The 22,302-nt window shown below is 37.6% G+C and overlaps 1 protein-coding gene across 7 annotated transcripts in view; it reads right to left on the reverse strand.

Moving 5' to 3' along the window:
- The window catches only part of ZNF385D (zinc finger protein 385D), a 453,016-nt gene that overhangs the window by 150,842 nt on the left and 279,872 nt on the right, over positions 1-22,302 (reverse strand). The window contains exon 1 of one of the 7 annotated variants that reach the window (XM_021538115.4): positions 12,370-12,761. The exons of the other annotated variants lie outside the window; for them this stretch is intronic. Coding sequence (XP_021393790.1) covers positions 12,370-12,391 — 22 coding nt within the window. The 5' untranslated portion in view covers positions 12,392-12,761. Of the gene's footprint in view, positions 1-12,369; positions 12,762-22,302 lie in introns of those variants that run through there. 7 annotated transcript variants of the gene reach the window in all.

The following is a 22,302-nucleotide window of genomic DNA, read 5'->3' on the forward strand; positions in this document are numbered from 1 at the left end:
AACACTGAGAAAATTCCAGCAGTGTTGGCCAACCCGTGACAAAATTCAAGATCTGTACAAACTTCTTCAGGCTTAAACTGCTGATGCTGGTACAGTTCTGCTGTCCACATATCTGCATTAGGCTGGGACCTTACAGCTTCTGCTCCTTGGGAAGTTGAACACAGGGTATCTGTAACTTCACAAATCTACTGCCTTTCTTTCTGCTTGACAAAAGACATGATTTATCATCTAAGGAAAGACTCCCCAAACCTGCATTCTTGCCTATTCTGTTTCACTTGGACTTGGGTAGTATACGTGGTAATTTTGTCTAAATATAGATAAAATTTAAATGGGGAGTGATAGGACTTCTTTATTACACTCTTCAGACAGCTAAATTATACTTAAAGTACATTGACAAAACGTAGAGCACAGACAGCTGCTTCATGTTTCTATGTAGTTCTGTTGCTACCACATGGCAAAAAAATTTACATTTTATTTCTCACTTAACTGACCATTTCAGCTCAAAGAAAGCATCAAATGACCCAGGTGTTCAGCTACATGAGTATTTATAGTTCCAAAATTTGTGGAAGTAAAATAAATCTCTGCATCCAAGGTCAAGCACCAACTGTATTAACAGAACTCTTATGAAGTCCTTGAGGTTGCCCTGTAGCCTTGGGATTGACGTAGGGATACAAAATCAAACAATGCAGAGTTCACCTATAGGTTGCCACACCAGGCGCATTTCAACATATTTTTGTAAAGTATCACCAAGACCAGGCCTGGTCATGCTACTAAATTGGTAAAGTTAGACTACCAAGACTGGTGGAACCCCAAGAATAGCAAAATAAGACTGAAAAAAAGTCAGTGTTATTCAATGTCTGACAGCCTGAAGTAAATAGACCAATTGCTGAGAATTTTGCTCCCACAAAACATCAATTTCTTGCATTTATAAGACCATTCAGTGTTTCCCTACAACTTCCTCTGCAGATGTAAGCAAGTTGATTTTAGCCCAAATAAAAAAATAGAATTTAAAAAAATACAACTAGAAAGTCCCTTGTGTTAGGTTTACCACTTCACATGATTTCAGGATTCTTTTTGCTCACTGGAAGCTGGAAAAGTTGGCATGAGCTATTTCTTAGAGCTATCACACACTGAAAAACCCATATAAAGCAGTAAGTGCCTATACACACCCAAGGGGGCTAGAAACTCTCTAATTTTTTTCATAGAAATCTATTTTTGAGAATATTTGCTTAAGTTCATGCTCTTGCTCTAACAGCATGGGCAATGGCCTCTTATTGGACTTGATTTAGTACAAGATTTTATCTCTTTACCCCTAAAATTCGCTATAAATTTCAAATTTGCTATATATTATAGCAGTAAAATGTTATTTGGCCTTTCCACATTCAAAGGTCAAACCAACTTTCTAATTACAAATTACAGTTTCCTTGTCACTAGAAACTATTACCCATATACAATTTTAATACACATCCATTCAGTAACTCCAGACACACAACTGCAAATGTCAAAATCCTGCAGACTAGAAATGAACTTCTCCCACATGCAGCTTTTTCTGGCTGAGCTACAAACCCACAGAAATGATAACTTGATATGATTTGTGGTCAGAAACTTTAACAGAGCTGTATGAGACGATGCTCTAGGAAAAATGTTAAGCCTCCTCTGCTAGTGAGGGAGTGGGGGTGAGGGAGGTGGGGAAGATAAGAAACCCCTGACTTCTTATTGCTGGTGTTCTGCTTAACTAATGCAGTCTGTTAACTGAAGGAGAATCACCACAAACTACTAAAGTATTCAATGAATTATCTTGATCTTTTTTAATGATACTGCCAATAATGTGACTTAATGAGGCAAAAAAGGAGTTTAACAAGGCATTGGGGTGCTGGTCCCAGGAAAGTGAATAGAACTAAAATAAAAAAATAGGACCATTGTGAAGTAAGAGTTACTCTGCAAACTTGTACATAACCAGGAAAGCTTGCAAGCCACCATCCTACACACATAGATGAATTCCTTGCAAATGTAAGCCTAAGAGGGAATTGTTTTAGGCCTAGGAGTGTATAGAATTAAACAGTCCAGTTGACTCAAGAATGTCATGTTATCCTTATTAACATAGATGGCTTGGTAACAGAAATTAATAGGAACAATAATGACTATACCTGTTTGCAGTAGAAAGCTGCATCCTAAACTTATAGAAAAGATGTTTCATAGAAAAGTGGTTTTTAAACCCTTCCTGAAAAGAAAAACAAAACAAAAAACAAACAACCAAAAAAAAAAAAAAAAGAAGAAAAAAGAGGTTAACTTTCATTGCCTGTTGATTTCTGAGCCTTTCTGTGGAAACCATCAAAGCTGAGGTGGACAAGAGAATGATGGTTTCTTGCCCCACAGGTATTGAGACCTCCTGTAGCATGGTGAGACCTGCAGCACTGCATTCCCTCCTGCAGATGGATCTTCCCATGGGTGGGGCTCCCCACATGAGGCCAATCCAATTGAAATTATCCAGACACCCAAGCTCTTATTTCCATCACATTCATTGTCCCTTCTGGCAAAGGTAGAGGGAACAGCTATTTAAAGAGGATCTGCAACCCACACAGCTAAATTCTTCACCATCACCAGATCATGCTGCCTCTGCCCCAGACCCACTGCCCAGCTGGCTGCCAGAGTTTGACTACACTGCTGATGATCAGTTTTAAGATTTTAAATAGCATTTGAAATGACTGGAGACATTAAACACAACTGTCACAAATTATTTGGCAGTTACCTTAATTAGAATAGGTCTAGTTTAATATTCTAGCACACCTGAAACTCTTGCTTTTCTGGGGGCCATGGAAGTTTCCCAGGATGTTAGGTCCAGTAAATGAAATTGAGTTCAAGCAAATCTGTTAGCACAGTCCAACAATTTCCACAGTTCATTACAAATAATAATTACTTTCTGAAACATTCTCCTTCTCCATGAACAGATCTGACTCAGTAAAAACAGTGTCAGTGAGGAAAGCTCAATTTTCCCTGAAAGACCTTTGAACTTGTAAGAGCTTTTTTTGATACCTGCTAGCAGTTGCCATACTTACATTATACCGTTTTCAAAAACTGCCCACCTTCTTTAAGAAAACCATTAATATTACCTTAACTAATTTACTACAACTCAGGTCCCTACATTATTAACTAGAACACAATACAGCTGCAGAGACAGAAAAACTTACAAAACTGGAAATCTGCCCATCACAGGCACCTCACAAAGATTTCTTAAAAGATTAACTTATTTATTAGGGTAAACATTCTCTGACAACATTAACCATCTATTGCTGTGAGCATCTATAAAGGCTAACAATTTATAATTACCATTATTTCTTCTTATCTTTGTGATTTGAAAGATATTAGCTCAGCTGGAGTCTCTCAAATGGATATTTGACATAAAATATTCATAATTCATTTGACTATATACTGAGGTCAGATGGCAATATTTCTGTTTGCAGATGAATCTAAATTGAGCGTTGCATTGCTGAAAATGTGCTGGCATAGCTTTTAGCATAAAAATCCCCCCTATAATAAATTACAATAAAGCATCATGCAAATTTTATCTTTGTGAATGTTCCTGTGAAGAAATGTTCCTACTAGAAATGCACAAAAAACTTATACTAATCACATAAACATTGTTAAAAAAATGGAGGGATATTTTAAGAATATTAATTGTTAGTGCTTTTTCAATGCTAAGGATCATCAAAGACTGCCTACCTGAGACAGTTCTGTTTTTCATCACTACACTGAATCTTCTGGATATATTTACCTTTCTTTTTTTTTTTTTTTTTTTTTTAAATAGGGCAGTGGATAAAAAGAAGTAAAAATAATGTCATACACATCTGCATTTTCTTCCTAAAATCAGTAGAGTTTTCTGGGTGTCACAGTGACATGTAGCATCATCATTCATAGTCTTCAGAATGTTAATTTCAGACTATTTAAATATTTTTTCTTCCCTATATGTTGATGATAGCATGTGATGCCAATTCTGCTTCAAGCTAATGGCAAAACAGAGCAGTATTATTTGGCCATCTTGAAGTGTTTGTGAAGGGTGGTGCTGCCAGTGCCATTTTGCTGCAGCATCAGCAGGCCACCCCACTTTACCTGCTGACTGCCTTTCTCTGCCAGCAGAGCCTACATACATTTCACACACTCTAAGTCTTTCCACAATCACATTTTGATTGTATCTATAGTGCTAGAGAGATTTGTAGCATTGATTTGATTGTTTTTTAATGTGTTTTCAGCCTTTCTGTGTTTGTTTATTACATTTGGTATGTTCATTCATGTGAAGGAGCATATTTGTGGGGGTATTTATGTAGTAATGTCCCTCTTTAGGGCCACTGAATCTTTCAGCCTTGAAAACGTACATGTTTTCATGCAGGTAACCTATTGCATGCATGGTTAGAGTGTGTAAAGCTAAATGCTAATATGGATGGGGTGCTAATTAACATTGAGTCAGTTTGTCAACTATACCTATATAAGAATATATATTTAATGTTCTACAAAAATACTGCAAAGTATTGGGAAAAAAGAAAAAGGGGAAAACCATTAGGAATTTATAAATGTAATGAAAATTTTTACCTCAAACCAACTGAAAAAAAAAAGTGTGGTTATTTCAAAACCTTCTTTAATGAAGAAATAATAGGGAGAGAAAAATCATACCATGTAGACCAATGCAATTTCCAAGTACTCAGGGCTACTAAGATTTAAGCCTAAGAATCTAAATGTGTTCTTAGGAGGCTGTTGCAACTGCCCTAGCACTGCATGTGGAGAGGACCAAACAACCAGTTTTACAAGGCAGACAGACTGTGGTCAGGATTGGCGAGACAAATGTTTGTAAATGATTACATCATGTCTTGAGTGCTGAAATATTGTAAGGATACTAGAAATAATACAGTTCAGTGGCTTTTAGTACCCATGTTCATGTGGCTACCATGCCCTCAGTCAGTAGGAGACAAAAAGCAAAAAGATTTAAATATATCCTTATATATGCATACACAACTTTTTATGGCCTGTTTGGCTTGTTAGAATTTGTCCTTTACAAACACAGGAATTGCAAAGTTAAATAGGAGATTATGTAAAGTCTTACATATGTCTGCAAAGTTATTGTCTTTTTCTATGCTACCTAAAAGCAGACAAACCATGCAACTTCCACTGTTGAAAAATTTGCTGCTTACAGCAGCACAATTTACAAGCAATAATAGAAAAAGAGAGCAACAGTGTACTTGCTACATAATAGTCACATATCTGGCAAACTGAATGCACCTGTTACATTGCTGGTTTTGACAGGAGGTGAGTGGATTTGCTATCACAGGTAAATACCAGCAAACAAAACCTAATTTGCTAAACATTGCAGTATAGAGACAGTAGACCCTCAGGTCACTACTGAAAAATGACTTGGCTAAGCAAAAAGAGCACTGATATTCCTTGCAGTGCCAAGACTCCCTTCCTCTCCACCTGCTACTTCCTTTTGCATTCACAGTTGGAGATCTGGTCAAGGTTCTGTGTTTTTTGACTTGATTTTCTGTGTTTTTTTTTCTTTTTGCTTTTCATTCAGTATTGATCCTTAGTGCAATGATGGGTAACAATATTGGGTAACGATATTGGAAAACACAATCATTATCTCCCTTTAACTTCATAACTTACTACACTCCATAGTAAACAAACTGAGTAAACAAGGTCAACAAGAACAAAAGAAGCTGAAAAAATTTTCATGGCTTTCATTTGAATGAATTGTCCATCTGCTTTTTCAATTACAGCATAAAAGTAAATAAATGAGAGAACCACTATGAAATAATACTCAAAGATAAATTTAAGCCTAGCTTTTTTCTTCTGTTCTCAAGAAAGAAGTTTTAATATTCAGAGGGGGTTTTCTAGCATAAACCTGCTTTTTAGGTTCTATCTTGTTTTCTGATGGAGAGAATTGGGGAAGAGACTGCTGGTTTGCATTGTAATAAAGAGAACACATAAACAGCACACAGTATAAAAATTACCAGTATGAGCCAAAGACCTTTAAGACCCTAAGCATATGCTAAAATTTCAAACAGCCGTGCTCAGAGTTAGAAGACACAATCAAAATTATTTTCGTGTCCCTTTTAACTGCTTCAGAGATTAAGATACTATACATTATCAAACCCCAGGAGCTTTTCAAGTTTACTTGAAAATCAAGTGTTACATTACAGTTTTAAATTCTGAAACCTGCAGGGACTACAATACAGAATAAGTGAGTTGGCTTGGTAAAAGATCCAGGATCTAATCTCATAGTGATGATAGAATTTCTCATGATTTCCAAAAAAATTGATTCAGCCAGCTAGCAGAGGTATAAAAAATATAAATATATTGAACTAACCCCACCTTTTGAAAACAGATTGGGGGGGAAGGGAAATAAGTAAAGAAAGGAGCAAAAAAAAAACCCAAAAAACAAAACAAAAAAAAAAAACCACAGAGGGAGAAAAAGTACTTTTGTTTAAACACCAGATAAGGACTCAAGATGTCTTTCCATTTCTTCAAACCTGAAGAATTTTAAATGGATATTATTTTGAGCATCAAAAGAGACAGAACTGTATTATCACAGATGTTAACAAGAAGTAAGTGTGCATATTAACTGAACTTTCATAAGAGCCTCCCTTACAATTCCACTCTGAAATTACAGTCGTGTTCTCATATTTTACATTTGATCCAGACCCTTGCCAACTACTTTGTCATACCATGCTTAAGATTGTAGAAACGCTTTGTGGTGAATATGTACACAGAAAAAAAATTGGCTAAGAGGAACATGATCATGAACATGAGTCTGATGAACCGCAGGAATGGTCAACAAAATGAGCAAGAAGGTCTAAGCATATGAACGTATGAGTCAGTAATGCAGCTTCGTGTATTAGATTTTTTACCTCTAAGTAGATTTCTCAAAGAAGTGTTGCTAAAATAACTGAGTATACAGGCTGACCTACAGAATTTGGTTTTGCCATATAATGACTTACCCTACAATAGAGGAAAGCTTCTTTCCACTTTCATTCCCAGCAATTTAATTCAAGTGCAATCTTGGCCACTTCAAGCTTTGGTATTTCACTCTTTTGCTGCATTTTCGCTGAATGTTGCCAATCATCTATGCAATTTCAGCTGCAAAACTAATCTTTGCAGTATATTACATGTAATATCTCCTTTTTAAAAATGGAAGCCCTTATGACCTCTATTGTATTTCAAGAACTTTTCACAATCTAATGGCAAATTGAAATATTTCCTTTTCCCAGTCCAAATATATTTCTCCTTTTTCAAATGCCACCACCTTCTTTAGTTCAATGAGAGGCAAAATCTTTAAAGGGTTTCCTATAACCTGATTAACATTTTTGTAATTGCAAGAATTTCTAGAATTGCCACTAGCTTATGAAACAAAATCAAAATAACATGGAAGGATATTTGCACACAGGCACAGAGAAATATCAGCCATATGACTCTAATATAAATACAGTCAAAGGCTGTCATTATTTGAAAATACTTAGTAAAAATTTATGTGTTGCCTTTTAGGGAAAAAAAAACCAAAACAGATGTATGCTATCAGAAGTAAAATTTTAAAGATCTGGTTTCTTCTTAATTTCATTTTTTAACAGAAGAAAGACATTTGTTGGGAAGGTATACAGGATCAGATTCTACAATCATCCCAGTTATCAATTACAGTTACAATCATCCCATGCACAGACACACATTCACATGAGCACGAGAGCGCACACACACTTTGTTAAAGAATCTTCAGCTGAAGCAACTGTGATCTAATCTTCTCTAATGAAGCAGGAAGCCATTGATTACAATTTTGGGTTTGGAGTAATTCTGTTACCCACAAGAAAAGTCACACTTGGAATGACTTTTTTTTTTTTTGTCTGTGAAATGGCAAAAGGACCTTTTATTTAAGGCAACATACTGGATATATTTTGAGGTGTTTCAAATGAACAGTTTCTGTAACAGAAACCAAAAGGGTGCAATCCAACACAAAGCAGTTTCTGTAAATTCAAACAGGATTTTTTCTTAATTGTTATTATGTATACATGCAATTAATGATTATTCAGTGCTTCAAAATATGAACTTCGCTGCCCAGGAGGCTGTAATGTTCCAAAAATAAACATCAGGCTCCTGCAGTTTTCAAGATCCTATACATTGGCTTGCTCAGTTGAATTCTTCTGTCACACACAGCATCCATTATATATTAACTACACTTTCTTATTGCAGATGGCTGGTGATAAAACACAGTTAGTAATCCAGTATCTATGCTTCTCAAGACGTTTTAAAAGAACAGCCTTATCAACACCGATTCATCCTGACTTAAATGAAAACAGAAATGGTACTAAAGGCCTCCACAATGTCTAACCTAGAAGGAAATATAACCTCCTAAAAACAAACCAGTAACAACCAAATATTTTCACTGAAACAAAAAAAAAAAAAAAAAAAAGCCCTGTTTCAGCAGTTGGTCAGTTGGCTTGTACAATGTGTGTTTTCTTTAAAGAGGTGATGAGATTTGGGGCGTGGGGGGAAGTATTCTTTTTATTCCATGACTCATCCAGCATGAATCTCTTAAAGAAAGTGTTCCAGAAATAAAAAGTGATATTCAGAATAGTAGCCTGTATGGAGATGAACTACTACATTCTGCAACACTGACTGAAAAAAAACCCTAAAGATTAAAACAGCCACCATACAAACAGAAATGTTATGGCATGGCATTTTCAGGTAAAATTATTTGTTTGTTTTCCTTAATGTTATATATAGTAATTTCCATGCCAATATATTAATTTCCCTTATAATGTGAAACATTGAGAACAGAAGTTACTTAAAACAGTGATAGGTTCAGAGGAGGCAGGGAGGGAAGGGGGGAAAAGAAAGAAAAAATAAAGGTACAATATTCTCCTTTTTCTCCTCTCCTTTTTATATTCTTTAGAGTTTCTTTGAGTTGTGCTTCTTCAGTAAGGCCAAAGTATGGGGGCAGTGATTTTTTTTTGCTGCTGAGGCTGAAGGACTCGCTCTGCTCTCAGTTCCAGCCCGGTTCCCCGAGCCCTCGGGACCCGCGCTCGCTGTCCCAGAACCACAATATCACTGCAGCGTTCCCTCCGGCTCCCCGGCAGCAGCTCTGCCCCTTCCCCTTCCCACGAGCCCTTCCCACCTGCTCTGACCACACTGGCCACCCCAGCCCCAAGGGTGGCCACGGGGCCACTGCGCTCCAGGACAAGCCAGATCCCGCGCTGCCAGGCCCTGGAGTGCGCAGCCATGGTGAGGTGGCCAAGCCAAGGTGAGGTGGCCAAGCCAAGGTGAGGTGGCCAAGCCAAGGCGACAGTGGCCAGTGGGGCCTTTTAAGGCAGAGGAGCAGCTCTGGCCATTAGCCACAGCAGAGCCTCAGGCTGAGCAGGACTAGGGGAGGCTCTCCCTCGTCAGCGCGCAGCATCAGCGCTGTGCCACTGAGAGCCACCCACCATTCCTCCTCTCGGAACGGCTGAGAAGCGTCACAGCTGACTTTTATCTTATGCTAAATTATTAACTTGGCGATAAATACAGGCAAAAGTTGCTCTGAAGTATGCATCTATGTTCTTAAGCACAAAACGTCTCCGTATGATAACACTTAACAGAAATGTATTATTTTCATTGGCTTTTGGCTTACTCCATAAACATACTACATCATTTTGTAGGATTTTTATTACTATTATTATTACAATCCCATATTCCTATTCAACTTGAAATGATGAATGCAAAATCAATACAATAAGTAACAAATGTATCCACGGTGACCAAACAACAAACTCAAAAGCACAGCACGGTGAGTGAAAATTAGCAGTTCTTGAAACAACTACATCACAATTCAGTTGCACTGCAAAAGAACGGCTCATGAATTTAGAGTGGTTACAATGAGCTTAATTATTTGAAGGATCAGCTCAAATAGTAAAATAAACATAGGATGTAAAATAAACGTAGGATGTAAGATAGGGTAGAATATATTCTAGGAGGTAACAGCTTTAAAGAGGGAGAGAAACATGATGACAAATTCCTGAATTTAGCAACTTCTCTCTGATAGTTAAAATACTCCTTTCACCCATTTACACTTGCTCTATAACAATAATACTTTTGGAGGGTTAGGTCTTACTTTCCATGGTAATTTTCAATATTTATTTAAACCTTAATGCTGCACACACGCATTCCCAATATGTCACCTTACATCAGCAGCAATTCAACAAGAAGGCCCAGAAAAGCAAACAAGATGCATAGAAACATACAGAAAAATGCTTTCTTTTTCTTCCCTTTCTATACTTATGTGGCCCAACAGTTGCATGCATGGATTAAAAAAAACAAACACCCCCCAAAAGCCTAGAGAATTCTTTATTAATATTTAAAGGAAAGTATCTTTTTTTTTTTATTAGAAAAAATAAAATTCTGATATTGTCTATGTGATGGCTGTAGCAATTTGAAATCAAAGTAGGTGTCAAGATTTCATCTGGCTCAGTGCAATACTGCTTTGTGCAGTAACAGGGACAGGTGAGATTACAGATGTTCTGGCTTCTCACTGACAGTGCAAGAAAATACCCAGAATAACCACAGGTAAGTATCATTCCCCAGATCATGCTTTCTTATGCAAAAGACAGGAACAAGAACATTCATTTAAAACTTAATATTGAAGGAAACTTCAAACTGAACACAGCAGACAGAGAACCTGCCTAGCAGAAACTTTCAGCTCTGCTCTCAGTAGTGAAATTTCCTACAAAGCATAATACAGTTTTTTTCCATTTAAAAACTTGTGCTGCACCAGAAAAAAATAAGCATATGATACAGCGATTTTTATTTTTTCAAAGTAACACCAAAAAAAGTTTGATCACCATTACATGTTTCTGAAAATCACAAACAGGACAAAAATTAAAAAATTAAATACTGTTCAGCTAACATATACCTAATAACCTAACTCTGTAGCTTCAGAAAGCTGTAACTTCTAATTCCACACAAGAAAAATTGATAAAAAAAACCCCAACCAAACAAAAAGATATCTTGCACTTGCAATGCTGTTAAAGGTAGAAAAATACTGGAGAGAAATGAATAGCAAATTAACCTGGCTTTTTTAATGGTGAATAGACTTAATCCAAATTACTCAAACCTAAAACCATACTGCTTGTCTATTGTTCCTCAGTCTTTTGAAAATGTAGTAAAGCTAAAATATTGAAAATTTACCTTGAAAAGGAAACTGACCAGTTCTGACAATTCAATCAATGTGTATATTTTTTTCTGCTAAGACAGTTTGCATCTAGATCTATCGGCTTTCATAATTGATGTATTTCACTGTTAAAGACAAATTGCACACACATACACAGTCTTTAATTTTATGAAAAGAAGAAGATAGTGTTTAGCATGGCACAAGGCATAGAACTTTTTTGACACAGCTGAGAATACTACAAAAGTTCTCTCTTAAAGCTTGAAGTGAACTCCTGATTCAATATTTAATGAAACTGAGAAAGCTGCTGAATGTCCCAGAAATCCTTCAACTCCCTGCTCTCTGTTCATTCTAAGTACTAAGCTGCTATAAATTAACAGTGAGACTAGATGAGATTTCAAGCAGCCAAGAATAGCATTTATTCATCACACCCACCAATTATTTATTTTTCTTTTCTCTTTAACAGCACTAACTTACAGCATTATATTGCAATCGTACATCCCAGCCCAGTACTGCAGCACTACATTGCTTAGACATAGCTCTACACTCCAGCATGTTTTTAGGTTATGCAGCTAGCTCAGCTGTAAGCTGAAGGAAGATTTACATCAAGCAACAAAACTAAACTCTGCACAAATATTTAACAGCTCCAAGACCCCTAAAGGCTTAAAATAACATGCATTTTGTGGCATGCTAGGAGCCAATTCCACACCGGTGATGTGCACAATGCAGAGAACTCGACAATCGCAGCACTGCAAATAAAACATTGTTTCCCCTTTGTACCTTGGAATTCTTCAAACTAAAAGCTGAATGAAATACTGAGGTTCACTGTGCCTCCCCAGCGCTGACAGTGCAGTAGCAGCTCGTCCATTACATTAAGTTCGTCTAAAACTTCCCATGCCTCACAAGCATTTCACATCCCCTCTCAGCAGATGAAACACATGTTCATTTAAAACAAACCTAGCACGAGTTCATCTTATCTAGCTTGTTTTTCAAGCCGCTAGAACTACGCAGTAGCCCACTCAAACACAAAATTTCCCAGACAATGGAATCCTTTCAAACTGCACAGCCGGCAGGATTCCCCAGTTGTCAGTTTTAGGTGCGTGCCAGCACGAAATGTTCTTGAATCCGAAATCTGTAATAATCACTCCTATTGATAATGTGAGCAGAAGCAGAATTACATCACGGTTAACACTTACCAAAATACATTATGTTTCTCATTAATCATGCAGTCAGGATCCCACGGCTGTGTATTCAGCATTAGCTCCTGCACAGGGCTGACATGTAAAACAGAGCTTTTTCATTCTACATTATGTGGAAATTTCCCAGCACGAGAAGCGTGAAAGAGCAGTGTGCCTCCTCAGGATGAGCGCTTTGCAGGCAGTCTTATCCCTGGTACAATCCCTGTCTGATTTAGCGTTTACTCCGGCTGCATGCTGCACTGCCCATTCTTACTGTAATCTGACTCCTCCTTCTGATGTCCTTGCTGTGCCTGTGACATCAGGACTAAGAGTACTACAAACAGATCTTTTCTTTAACGGGTTCGCAATGACATGCTCTTATATCCTGGTTAACCTAACTCTGGTTTGGACAAAAAAAAAAAAAAAAAAAAGCCCTTCTAAAATTGTACGGGCTTTTTTTTTTTTCCTTGGCAGTAAACGCGCTTAGTGACATAACGTGCTCAATTACATAATAGATGGGAAAGACAAAGCGTATATTGTTAGTGTATTTTTCTTTGAAGGGAAGGCTCCAGGAGAAGTCTTGAGTGCCTCAATACCCCAACTTCAATAGAAGATAAAGATGCCTGGCACTTTGCAAGATCATATACCCCTAAGACTTTTTTTTTTTTTTTAATCAATAGTTCCACTTCAATAAACAATTTCAATGCAGACGTTAGACAAAAACAAGTCTGTTTCTATTTTTAAAAAGCAACTGACATACAGGTAATATAATTTCAATACAGCTGAACTACAATTTCTGCACCTGAATAACAATGCATGAGGACAGAAGACGTACGACAATGAGGATCTGTAATGGAGTTTATAACCTTTCACCCTCCAGGTCTCTAGTTGCTTTCTGGCCCAGTTTGATAAGTCATTAGCATCTGGTAGGTAATTTATTGTTCTGTGGCAAATGGAGTGGTCTAAGTTTGTTGTAAATAGGTCCCCACACAATCCCTGATGCTATACGAACCAGCAGCAGCTTCAGAGGAAGAGAGACCAAAGAAACACCAGAATACTGTCCACCATGTACGTGGTAGTGCCTCGGGATGGAGCTGACAACACACCAGTGTGGCAGAGTGGTGAAGACAATGCGGTCTGTATTTATGCACACATGTCTCTTCTCTGAATCAATAGAGGACATTGGTTTCCTGCTGTCAGTCTGGCATGTATCAGTGATAATACACTTATACTAAATAAAGGTAAAAAGTAATGGACAGTATGCTGAAGCATTTATTTCATTATAATAGGATCTAATGGGATGAATGCTTTCATTCCACAGGAAAGAGGATGACAGGTATAATTCATTTAAAGCTCCACTTCTTATTTGTAAAACCACCACACAATAAGTACTATTTCATGAGGACCAATCACTTTGGGAAAAATTATCACAGCAGCACAGCAGCCAAGGAATGCTCCAGTTGCAGCAGCAGAGGTAAGAGCCCTGCTGTACAGTGCCACTATGCATCTCTCAGCTGGAGTCCTCTGCAGCATTGTCCTCACGAGGTTTCATGCCACCTGTATGAATGTTACTGAGATGAGAAACTGATGGGGAACTGGGGCACCAGTTTCAGTCCTGTCCCTCACTGGCAGTCCCACAACTATTCATTTCTGATACCTAGCCTTTCTCAGTGCAGTTTCTTATTTCAACTGCCCCTAGCAAGAGGCAAGCCCTGAAACAAGAGATCCATGGTACACATAAACTCCAAAATAAGGTTTGCTTAATGACTGAAAAGCACACAGTGAAGGAGTGCTCTCTGAGGCCACAGTGCAAAAGGGAGGAAGATCAAATCTTGTGTGGGTCAAACTGACCAACAATGTAAGTTAAGCAGATCTTAAATCACAGCAAAGAAATGCCATCTAAAAATCCCTGGAGAAAAAAAAAAATCTAGAAATCATGGCCTATGTTTCAACTACACAGTGTTCACAGCAAGTAACAGAGGGTATTCACAGCACATTCCTTTACTTCATCATTACAATGCTCATTCTCTTCTAAAATACAGGGAAGTACACCTCACTAAAAGGGAAAATACCATCCTCAAAGGCTGGTTTAAAATATCACACCTGAAACACTCTGATGTTCTCTGAGCAGTAGGTATAAGCTACTATCAGGAGCCTTCCGCAGCACAAGCATTCCCTCCTCTCCCTTCACAGAGGGTAAAAGCTCAGAGAATCAATTCTCTGTGAAATCCTTCAGCTCCTTTTCCAGCTATGAAGTGCTTTTGCGCTGGCACTGCGTGACGTCCTTTTAGACAGTCTGCACCCAGGCACAGCATTGCCTATTAAGCTGCATTTACCCTATCACAGAAAAAAACTATTTGGGTTATTCTGCCAGGAGTCAAACTGCAAGGTGTAGGCTACCTCTGGTCTCAACCTTCCACCAAGCCAATACACCTCCTGATCCATGCCATGGGTACAGAAGGCTCATGTTTGTGTACATGTGCTATTAGTGCTCATGCTGCCTTTAAACACCCCTTCTTGAAATGCTGTTGTGCTACAATACCTGTGCCAGTTCAGTGATATCTGATGGCAGGTCAGATCCCCAGCAAATATAAACACCAAAGTGCCACATGTTCTGACTGGCATTTTCTCCACTACTTGGTTCTGAATGTTACCTCCAGTTTTGTTTTGCCCTGTAGGGTGTAAAACAAGAAGGACAACCTTCCTCCTCCTTATTGTGTCTTTGTGTTCTGAGAGTAAGTATGCAATTAAAGTAACCAAAGAAACTGAAACAAGTTTTCAATTTCTTTTCATTTCAACTACAGAAATGCAAGGTAGGAGGGAAAAATCACTGGAAAGCTTTCACAGCCAAAATTCACATACTCTGTGACAAACTCTCCTTTCACTGACACACATACAACACTAATATGCTACAAAAAAAGTAGGGTTTTGAGCAAGAAAAAATAAATTTTATTCCCTGAGTGAGATATTGTCACTGTCAGTGAAAGCAAGATTTAGTTAGTAATTGCAATCCCAAATGACTGGAGTTTTAATGCAAGCATTGAGGATTCTGCTGAGAACAGCTGTAGGGAAGTACAGTCAGGAGCAGCAAACACTTATGTGTGCCTGGAGATTTGAGTAGACCCAGCCTGTGCATGCAGGATCATGCAGAATGAATGAGCAAATGAGTCCATGATGTCAGCCCATGGTGCAAACTCTCCAACCATCAACAAGCTGGCACAGGTTAACCAGCATTTAACTTTGCTACAGATACCGGTCAACTGCAAAATTATCATATTTTCATGCATGGTTCACTTATAAAAACAAAACTCCCAAACTCTTGTGATTCCAAGGTAGCATAAACTAAAGTTCTCCCAAAGCAGCTAGTCCTCATTCTTATTTCTAATAAAAGAAGCAACTTCTACTCCCTGAAATTGTCTTTTCCAACAACCTGTTTCTTTTTTCACAATAGCATCTCCACCTTGAGTTCTTCTGCCCTTTCTCACCTTGGTAAAATCTTTGCCACAAAAGGCACATTTTCAAAATGCAGAGCAACTCACAAGACATCACCTCCTTGAAATAAATAAAAAGCACATAGCACACATGGCCCAGAAGTACAGCGCATACCCTACATTTCTACAGACCTGGGAAAACTACAGGTTATTCCCCACACCCGACTTGATGTAGAGACAGAGGGCCAACTTAATGAAGTAGCTCCTCTGTTCTGTGCTTTCTACAAATTTTTATCTATTCACTCATTTACACAATGCCTCCATAGTAAGTATCAAAGCCACTCACAGGCAAGTCTGTTGCACAGACTAATTAATATTTAATATTAATGCACCCAGTTAACTCCCTAGGATTCCTGGAAAACCCTCTTCCAGTCTTGAACTCTCCCAGGAGGCAACTAATATTAGATTTATACCCAAATTTTTCCCAATTGGCTTTGATGAATGTCAGTCAGTGAGGCTGACACAAATATCTCTTGCAAATGCAGAAGCAGACTGAGGAACCCTTTGCTAGCAGAAACATAATAATAGTCAACTAATACACCAGTCACACAACATTTTAAGTCTATGCATCCTGTGTCATAGGCTAAGAGACCTCATACATCTCAGAGGTTTCCAGATTTTCCTAAAATAATTTTTGTCTACTGTACAGGGATAGCTATTAAGAACAAAAAATTATTGTGGAAACATTCATTTCTGAAAATAAAATGGGAGAAACAATCCAAATCACACTTGGCCTATTAATTCATCAAAAATGCATCCCAGAACTAAAAGATTCTTGCAAGTAAAGTGAGTCTAGAATTTCCACATAATTTGGAAATTTATGTATTGAAGTTATTTCATCCCTATTAGTGACCACAGTGCAGAAAGAAAGAACAGCAAACAAGCCACAGTTTTGTAAGCCTCCAAAAGTAATTGAAAATGTTTCCAAGTGCACGTATTTTTGTGCCTCAAATCAAGTATACTAAGTACATCAGCTAGAAGTTTGGTTTGTTTTTATTTTGAAGCCATCTGGAGCAGTTTAAGACACACTACACAGTAATGCAGATTTTGTGATTCATTACCAATCTCCTGAGGTTACACTAAAGGATAAGAAGGGAAGGAGCAAGTTACATTTGTATATTTTAAACAACCACAGAGGCTCATCTTTGGTTTTGAACATTCTTCACAGGCTAAAACTACCAAATGTGTTTTTTACCCTTGACTCAGAAGTGTCACTTCTGGAAATGTGCAATATTTGTCACCATGAATACCATTTAACTGCAGCAGTACCCGAAGGAACTCTGTACCACAACACGTGAATACAACTGGAGGAACTTAATTAATCTTCCTGTCACTTCCATGATGCTTTTCATTAGTTTAGCTGCTATCTGATCAACTGCTCCTTTCTCTATTGGAAATGGCTAACTAGAACCTCCTATAAAAGCATTTTCAAGAGGCAAACAGGCTCAGTTTTGATTCTGAGAGCCTTTACAAAGCTTTGCCAAGCAGACTTTATCAGTTCAGTAACAGTAGTTACAGCACTGCTCTTTTTAAGCAGCTGGGATTTTCCACATACACAGCTTAAGCAATATAAATAGAACAATATGCTTTTTTCTAAGTTTAAAGCTACTACTTCTGGTATTTTGTAGTTTGAACACAGATAACTTGTAGCAACTGAAAGATCATATTCTTCTGAATTTCCTTCCCATAGGCATGGATAGTCATTAAACAAAAAAGCAGAATGCAGCCAACATAAAACCAAACCCACATTTTGGGCACTGTTGCTGCTAATTGTTTCACTAAATGCCCACTACTGTCATCTTCTGCTCCTAAACATGGGACAAGATTTAAGTTAATAAATGTGAATGACTACACAACTGGTGCAGAAGCTTCTTTGACTATGTACATTGATAATAATTTTAAATAGAAATATATTCTTAAAAGCAAACAAGACCAAGAAGTTTGTCTGAATGCATGTCAAATATATTTTCAAACATACCCACATAGAAAATGTAATTTTTTTAACTCAAAAATGAAAACTGGAATTGATGACGACACAATGTCCAACCTGCATAATCTTTCCTTTCTCCCTCTTCCCCTTTTATTTCTGTACTCCTTTCAGAACAATTTCTCTAACATGTGGGGTTTGAGCATATCACAAGCAGACAATTCATCACTACCTCTTGTGAGGTAAATGATTAATTAACGTTTCAATTTTTCTGTCCATATTTCCACCATGCTCTACAATTTTGCAACATACCTTGTAGACTCATCACCAAATCCAGACATTGCATTCTCACAATTTAAAAACTTAAATTTAAAAATCCAGATGTTGTACTAAAAAGTTTTGCACAGATTTCATACTCAGTTCTTTTTTTTTTATTTTTGCACTCTGATTTACAGAATGCATCTGTTCATCTATGAATGGATGCATTTTGCATTTCTGATTACACCATCAAATGCCAAACTATGCACTATTTCTATAATCATTTTTATCAATCAAATTACAAGCCTCAACTAAAAAACTAGATAGTGTATAGTAAACTCATCATCTCATTCTGCCTGCTTTAACTGTGTTTGATTAAACTAAAATAAAATTGTATTATATAATTAATTAGAGACTACATAATTTAGTTTAAAATTATAAAAAGCATTTATTGCACTGGTATCAGCCTATGTTTTATGATGGGAATGTTTGTTTGGACTTAGGGGGCTTTTTTTTTTGGAGAGGTGGTGGGTTTTTGGGTGGGGTTTTTAGTTGCTTGTTTGGTTTTGAGTTGTTGAGTGTTCTTTTTTTTTTTTTTTTTTCCTTCAACAAGGTGCATCAAAGAACTGAAGATTTCCTCAACCGATCATTTAAGACTCTTGTGTGCAAATTGTCCAGGACTATTGAATTTAAATGGTCTTTAGTCCAAGCAGCTGCTGCTTTACATCCTCCTTTCTTTCCTCCAGGCCTTTTGGTAAGTGCTTTAGCATGCTCATCACATGGAGACTGCATCAAGCATTTTTCAAAATACAGGATAAAAATATTTTTTCACCACTTATGGTGCTTTCAAATCACTCGTAACAATCTTACTATCTCCATCTAGTGGCTTATATGATTAGGACTTTTGCTATTAAGACACTAAAACCTTTTTATTGTCCTTTGCCTTGCCAACCACAGAATTTTCATTTCCTTCTTCTGGCTTCCCCAGTAAATTTTCCATACTTCTTACATCTAATTTATATTGATTAGCATTTGATTCTTCTTTTATAATTTGGTTCCAAGTTGTGTTTTAAATTCTAGATGCTCTGCTAATTTTGTGGCTGAACCAGGAAAGATTTTAGTTGAAGTTTGCCATTTTCTGAACATGAAACAACTTTTTTAGTCATCTAGTGAACTCTAGTAATCTAAGGCAGCATCAATTTTCCTCCCAAGGCATTTTTAACTCTTTTCTTCTCAAACACTTCTTCTTCTAATTTTCCTTTAAGAACTAAAATATCTTGAAACACAAAACCTGCAACCGATTTTATTTGTACTCTGTTTGCTCCTATAGAATATTAAGAAAAAAATCACGTTCCATACCCTTAAGTACCTAAATAGAAGTATTTCAAGATGTACAAGCACAAAAAACCACATTCCTTCATTTTTTTATACTCTGTATAGCTGTTCAAAGAAGAAAAGGGGGGAAAATGTAGCAATGCAGTATGATTTTAGGCTTCCCAGTGATTATGAAGGCATTGAGCTGTGGTTTAAGTACTTAACTGCAAGAGGAAAATTCCAGCATGTGCAGTCCTAGTGTGAATGGGTGCAAAGCGGTTTGCTTTTTATACTGGAACCATCAGTAGGAGGGAGGCTGGAGCACAGACCTACAGCTAGGAAGGGACTCAAGCACTGCCAGCTGCACAACATCACAACTTCTCTCCTGCTTTGGGGAACTGAGATACTTTGCAGCAGCACCCAAAGCAATTGCAAGGTGCCAGCACCACATTTGCAACTAAGAGGCAGGACCTTAAGGCATGTCCTGCTTTAATGACCTCAGCACCTCAACTAAAGTAGCCAGTGCTACAGACACCTCCTGAGGCAACTCGTCCATGATAAATTGTAATCTTACAGGAAGAAATTTCATCTCCAGTGGCATAAAAACAGGTAAAAAAATCTCACAGAAAACACTATTGCCGCATTTGAATTCCTCTTTCACATTCAAGGGAAGGCTGTTTTAGCTAAAACTATCAAAGGAAATGCAAGTCAGAAAGGGGAGAAGACACAATGGCAGCAGGCAAGACACTTAATTTGAGGTTATAAAAGGATGCAAGTTATAGCACAGTATCCAACTTTTTATGAGACTGTTTTTAAAAATCTGTATTAGATTTATTCACAGCAGCATTTAATTTGATAGGCCTGTCCAGGTGTAAGCAGTTTGTAACTCCACACATGCAAGTTCCACAGCAGTGCAAGAACCAAATTGCCATGAAGTGAAAATATCAGCAATATCTCACTGTAGGTGGGATTTGACTCAGAAACTGACACTTCAGGTTTTATATGTCTATTTGTGCATGTACCTGCAATCTTGATGTTAAATTTCCCACCACAGTCAAAGCAAATCAAAATGATGCAGTCAACGAACTCAGAAGAGTTACTTATTACATCTGGAAATAGACAACAGCTTCAGGAGGCCAAGCAGCTCTCCAAGCTCCATTAACTATATTGACTGGAGTTTCACCAAACCAAAGGGGAGCTTACACATCCAGCTCACTCCTGGATACCCACAGACAGACACACACACACTCTGCCAGCTGAATCCCAGCCAAGGCTTCCAAATCCCTTAAATGATCTCTGCAGACCACCCATACCCACTGAAATTCAGCTCCATCTGGGATCACCAAAGCAATCACCAACTGCGCTCACTAACACTAGGCAGCACTTAAGAACAGAACATGAGAAGCACCTGCAAGTGAAACAAGCATATAATTTATTCAAGAAGAATTGAATTATCTTCCTAAGGAATTAACTATAAATTAGCTTTCTCAAGTGAGTGGGGAAATTTCCTGGGTTTTCAATATTTCAATCTGTGCAAAAAAATCAAAGATAAAAATGTCTGTCTCAAAAATGCCAGGCACAGAAAAAAGTACAACTCTTGAATGACCAAGCTTTCATCCTACAATAACCATGGTCTACTAAAATCCCTATACTTTAACTTTAAATATTTGGACTTAAAGTATTCATACTTACTTTTAAGAAAAAATATGGGAGCATGTCACAAAGTTGCTCTTAGATGATATAGGCATTTAGTGTTAATAGTGAACAGGAAAATAATGTTAAAAATCATCCAGAAACTATTTATTCTCATTTCAAATGGTCCACTACTCTTTTCCTGGGGGAAATGGAAGGGTGTAACTGCTTCTTAACATTCTGCCAATAATGTTCAAATACAATCCTACCTGGTTTATAACAAACAACAGTAAAAATGAGTGTTTTCATTTCTGTTCCCACCTTTTGATCTTATTGACAGAGACTTCTGCCACTCTAATTTAGAATGTCATGTACAGCAAAAAACTCCTGTCTGTATCGGTTCCTTTCTTGTTACATCTCTTTTCTGTACAGATTCCTTCTGATCTGCCATACCTCTGAATTAAATGATCAGATTTGAAAACACCCTGCCATAATAGCAGCCTATAAGTAATGCTGTTTCCCCCAGCTGAACAAAACACTGTATTCCAAAGCCATATACCCTGTTTGACATACACTTTTCAGGGTCTGTCTCAATACAAACACTTCACAATTCATTTATACCAATATAACTAGAAAATTAATAATTTTGAAATTCAACAGCCTAAATAGAGTGTTGTTGCTATTTTTAGATAATTCAGTGATTTTTTAATTTGCTGTTCAGTAACACAATAAGCCTAGTTACTCTAGGTGTCCAAACATGTGTGTAGAGACACAGAATTCTGGTCTAAGCCATCAAAGAATTTTTTCTTCTGTAAGCACTATAGAGAACAGAACACAACAGATGAAGATTATCTCATAGCTTCACTTCATATTTCTAGAAAGCATTACAGCTGAAAGAATTTCAGCTAGATTTGAAAGCCCCAGCCACATCTCTTGAGCCTCTAGATATGAGACAACTGTCCCAAGTGTACTGACTGTCTATGGATCCATCTTGTGCAGGAGGACTGTGTTATGACAATACTATAATAGCCTGGAAGTGTTAATGGAGGAAGAGCTGGCTGCAGAGGTCTGTATCCCTGCCCAGCCTGAGGAAGGGTGTGCAGATAGCAGAGCAGAAGATGCAGGGTGGTGTACTGGACTTCTAAGCTCACTTCTCCTGCAGATCCTCTGTTTTTTCTGTATATAAGAAGGTGATTGTCATTATGTGAACATTTATGCTCTGACTGCTCAGACAGAGTTGACTGAAATGTAAAAGTGACTTCTAGTTCATCTGAGGGTTGCATTGATTTGGCAGTTTAGTTTTGTGCAATGGAAAACTGCATCATTGAC

This window comes from Lonchura striata, chromosome 2, assembly GCF_050655825.1.
Source record: "Lonchura striata isolate lonStrDom1 chromosome 2, ASM5065582v1, whole genome shotgun sequence".
Classification (NCBI taxonomy): domain Eukaryota; kingdom Metazoa; phylum Chordata; class Aves; order Passeriformes; family Estrildidae; genus Lonchura; species Lonchura striata.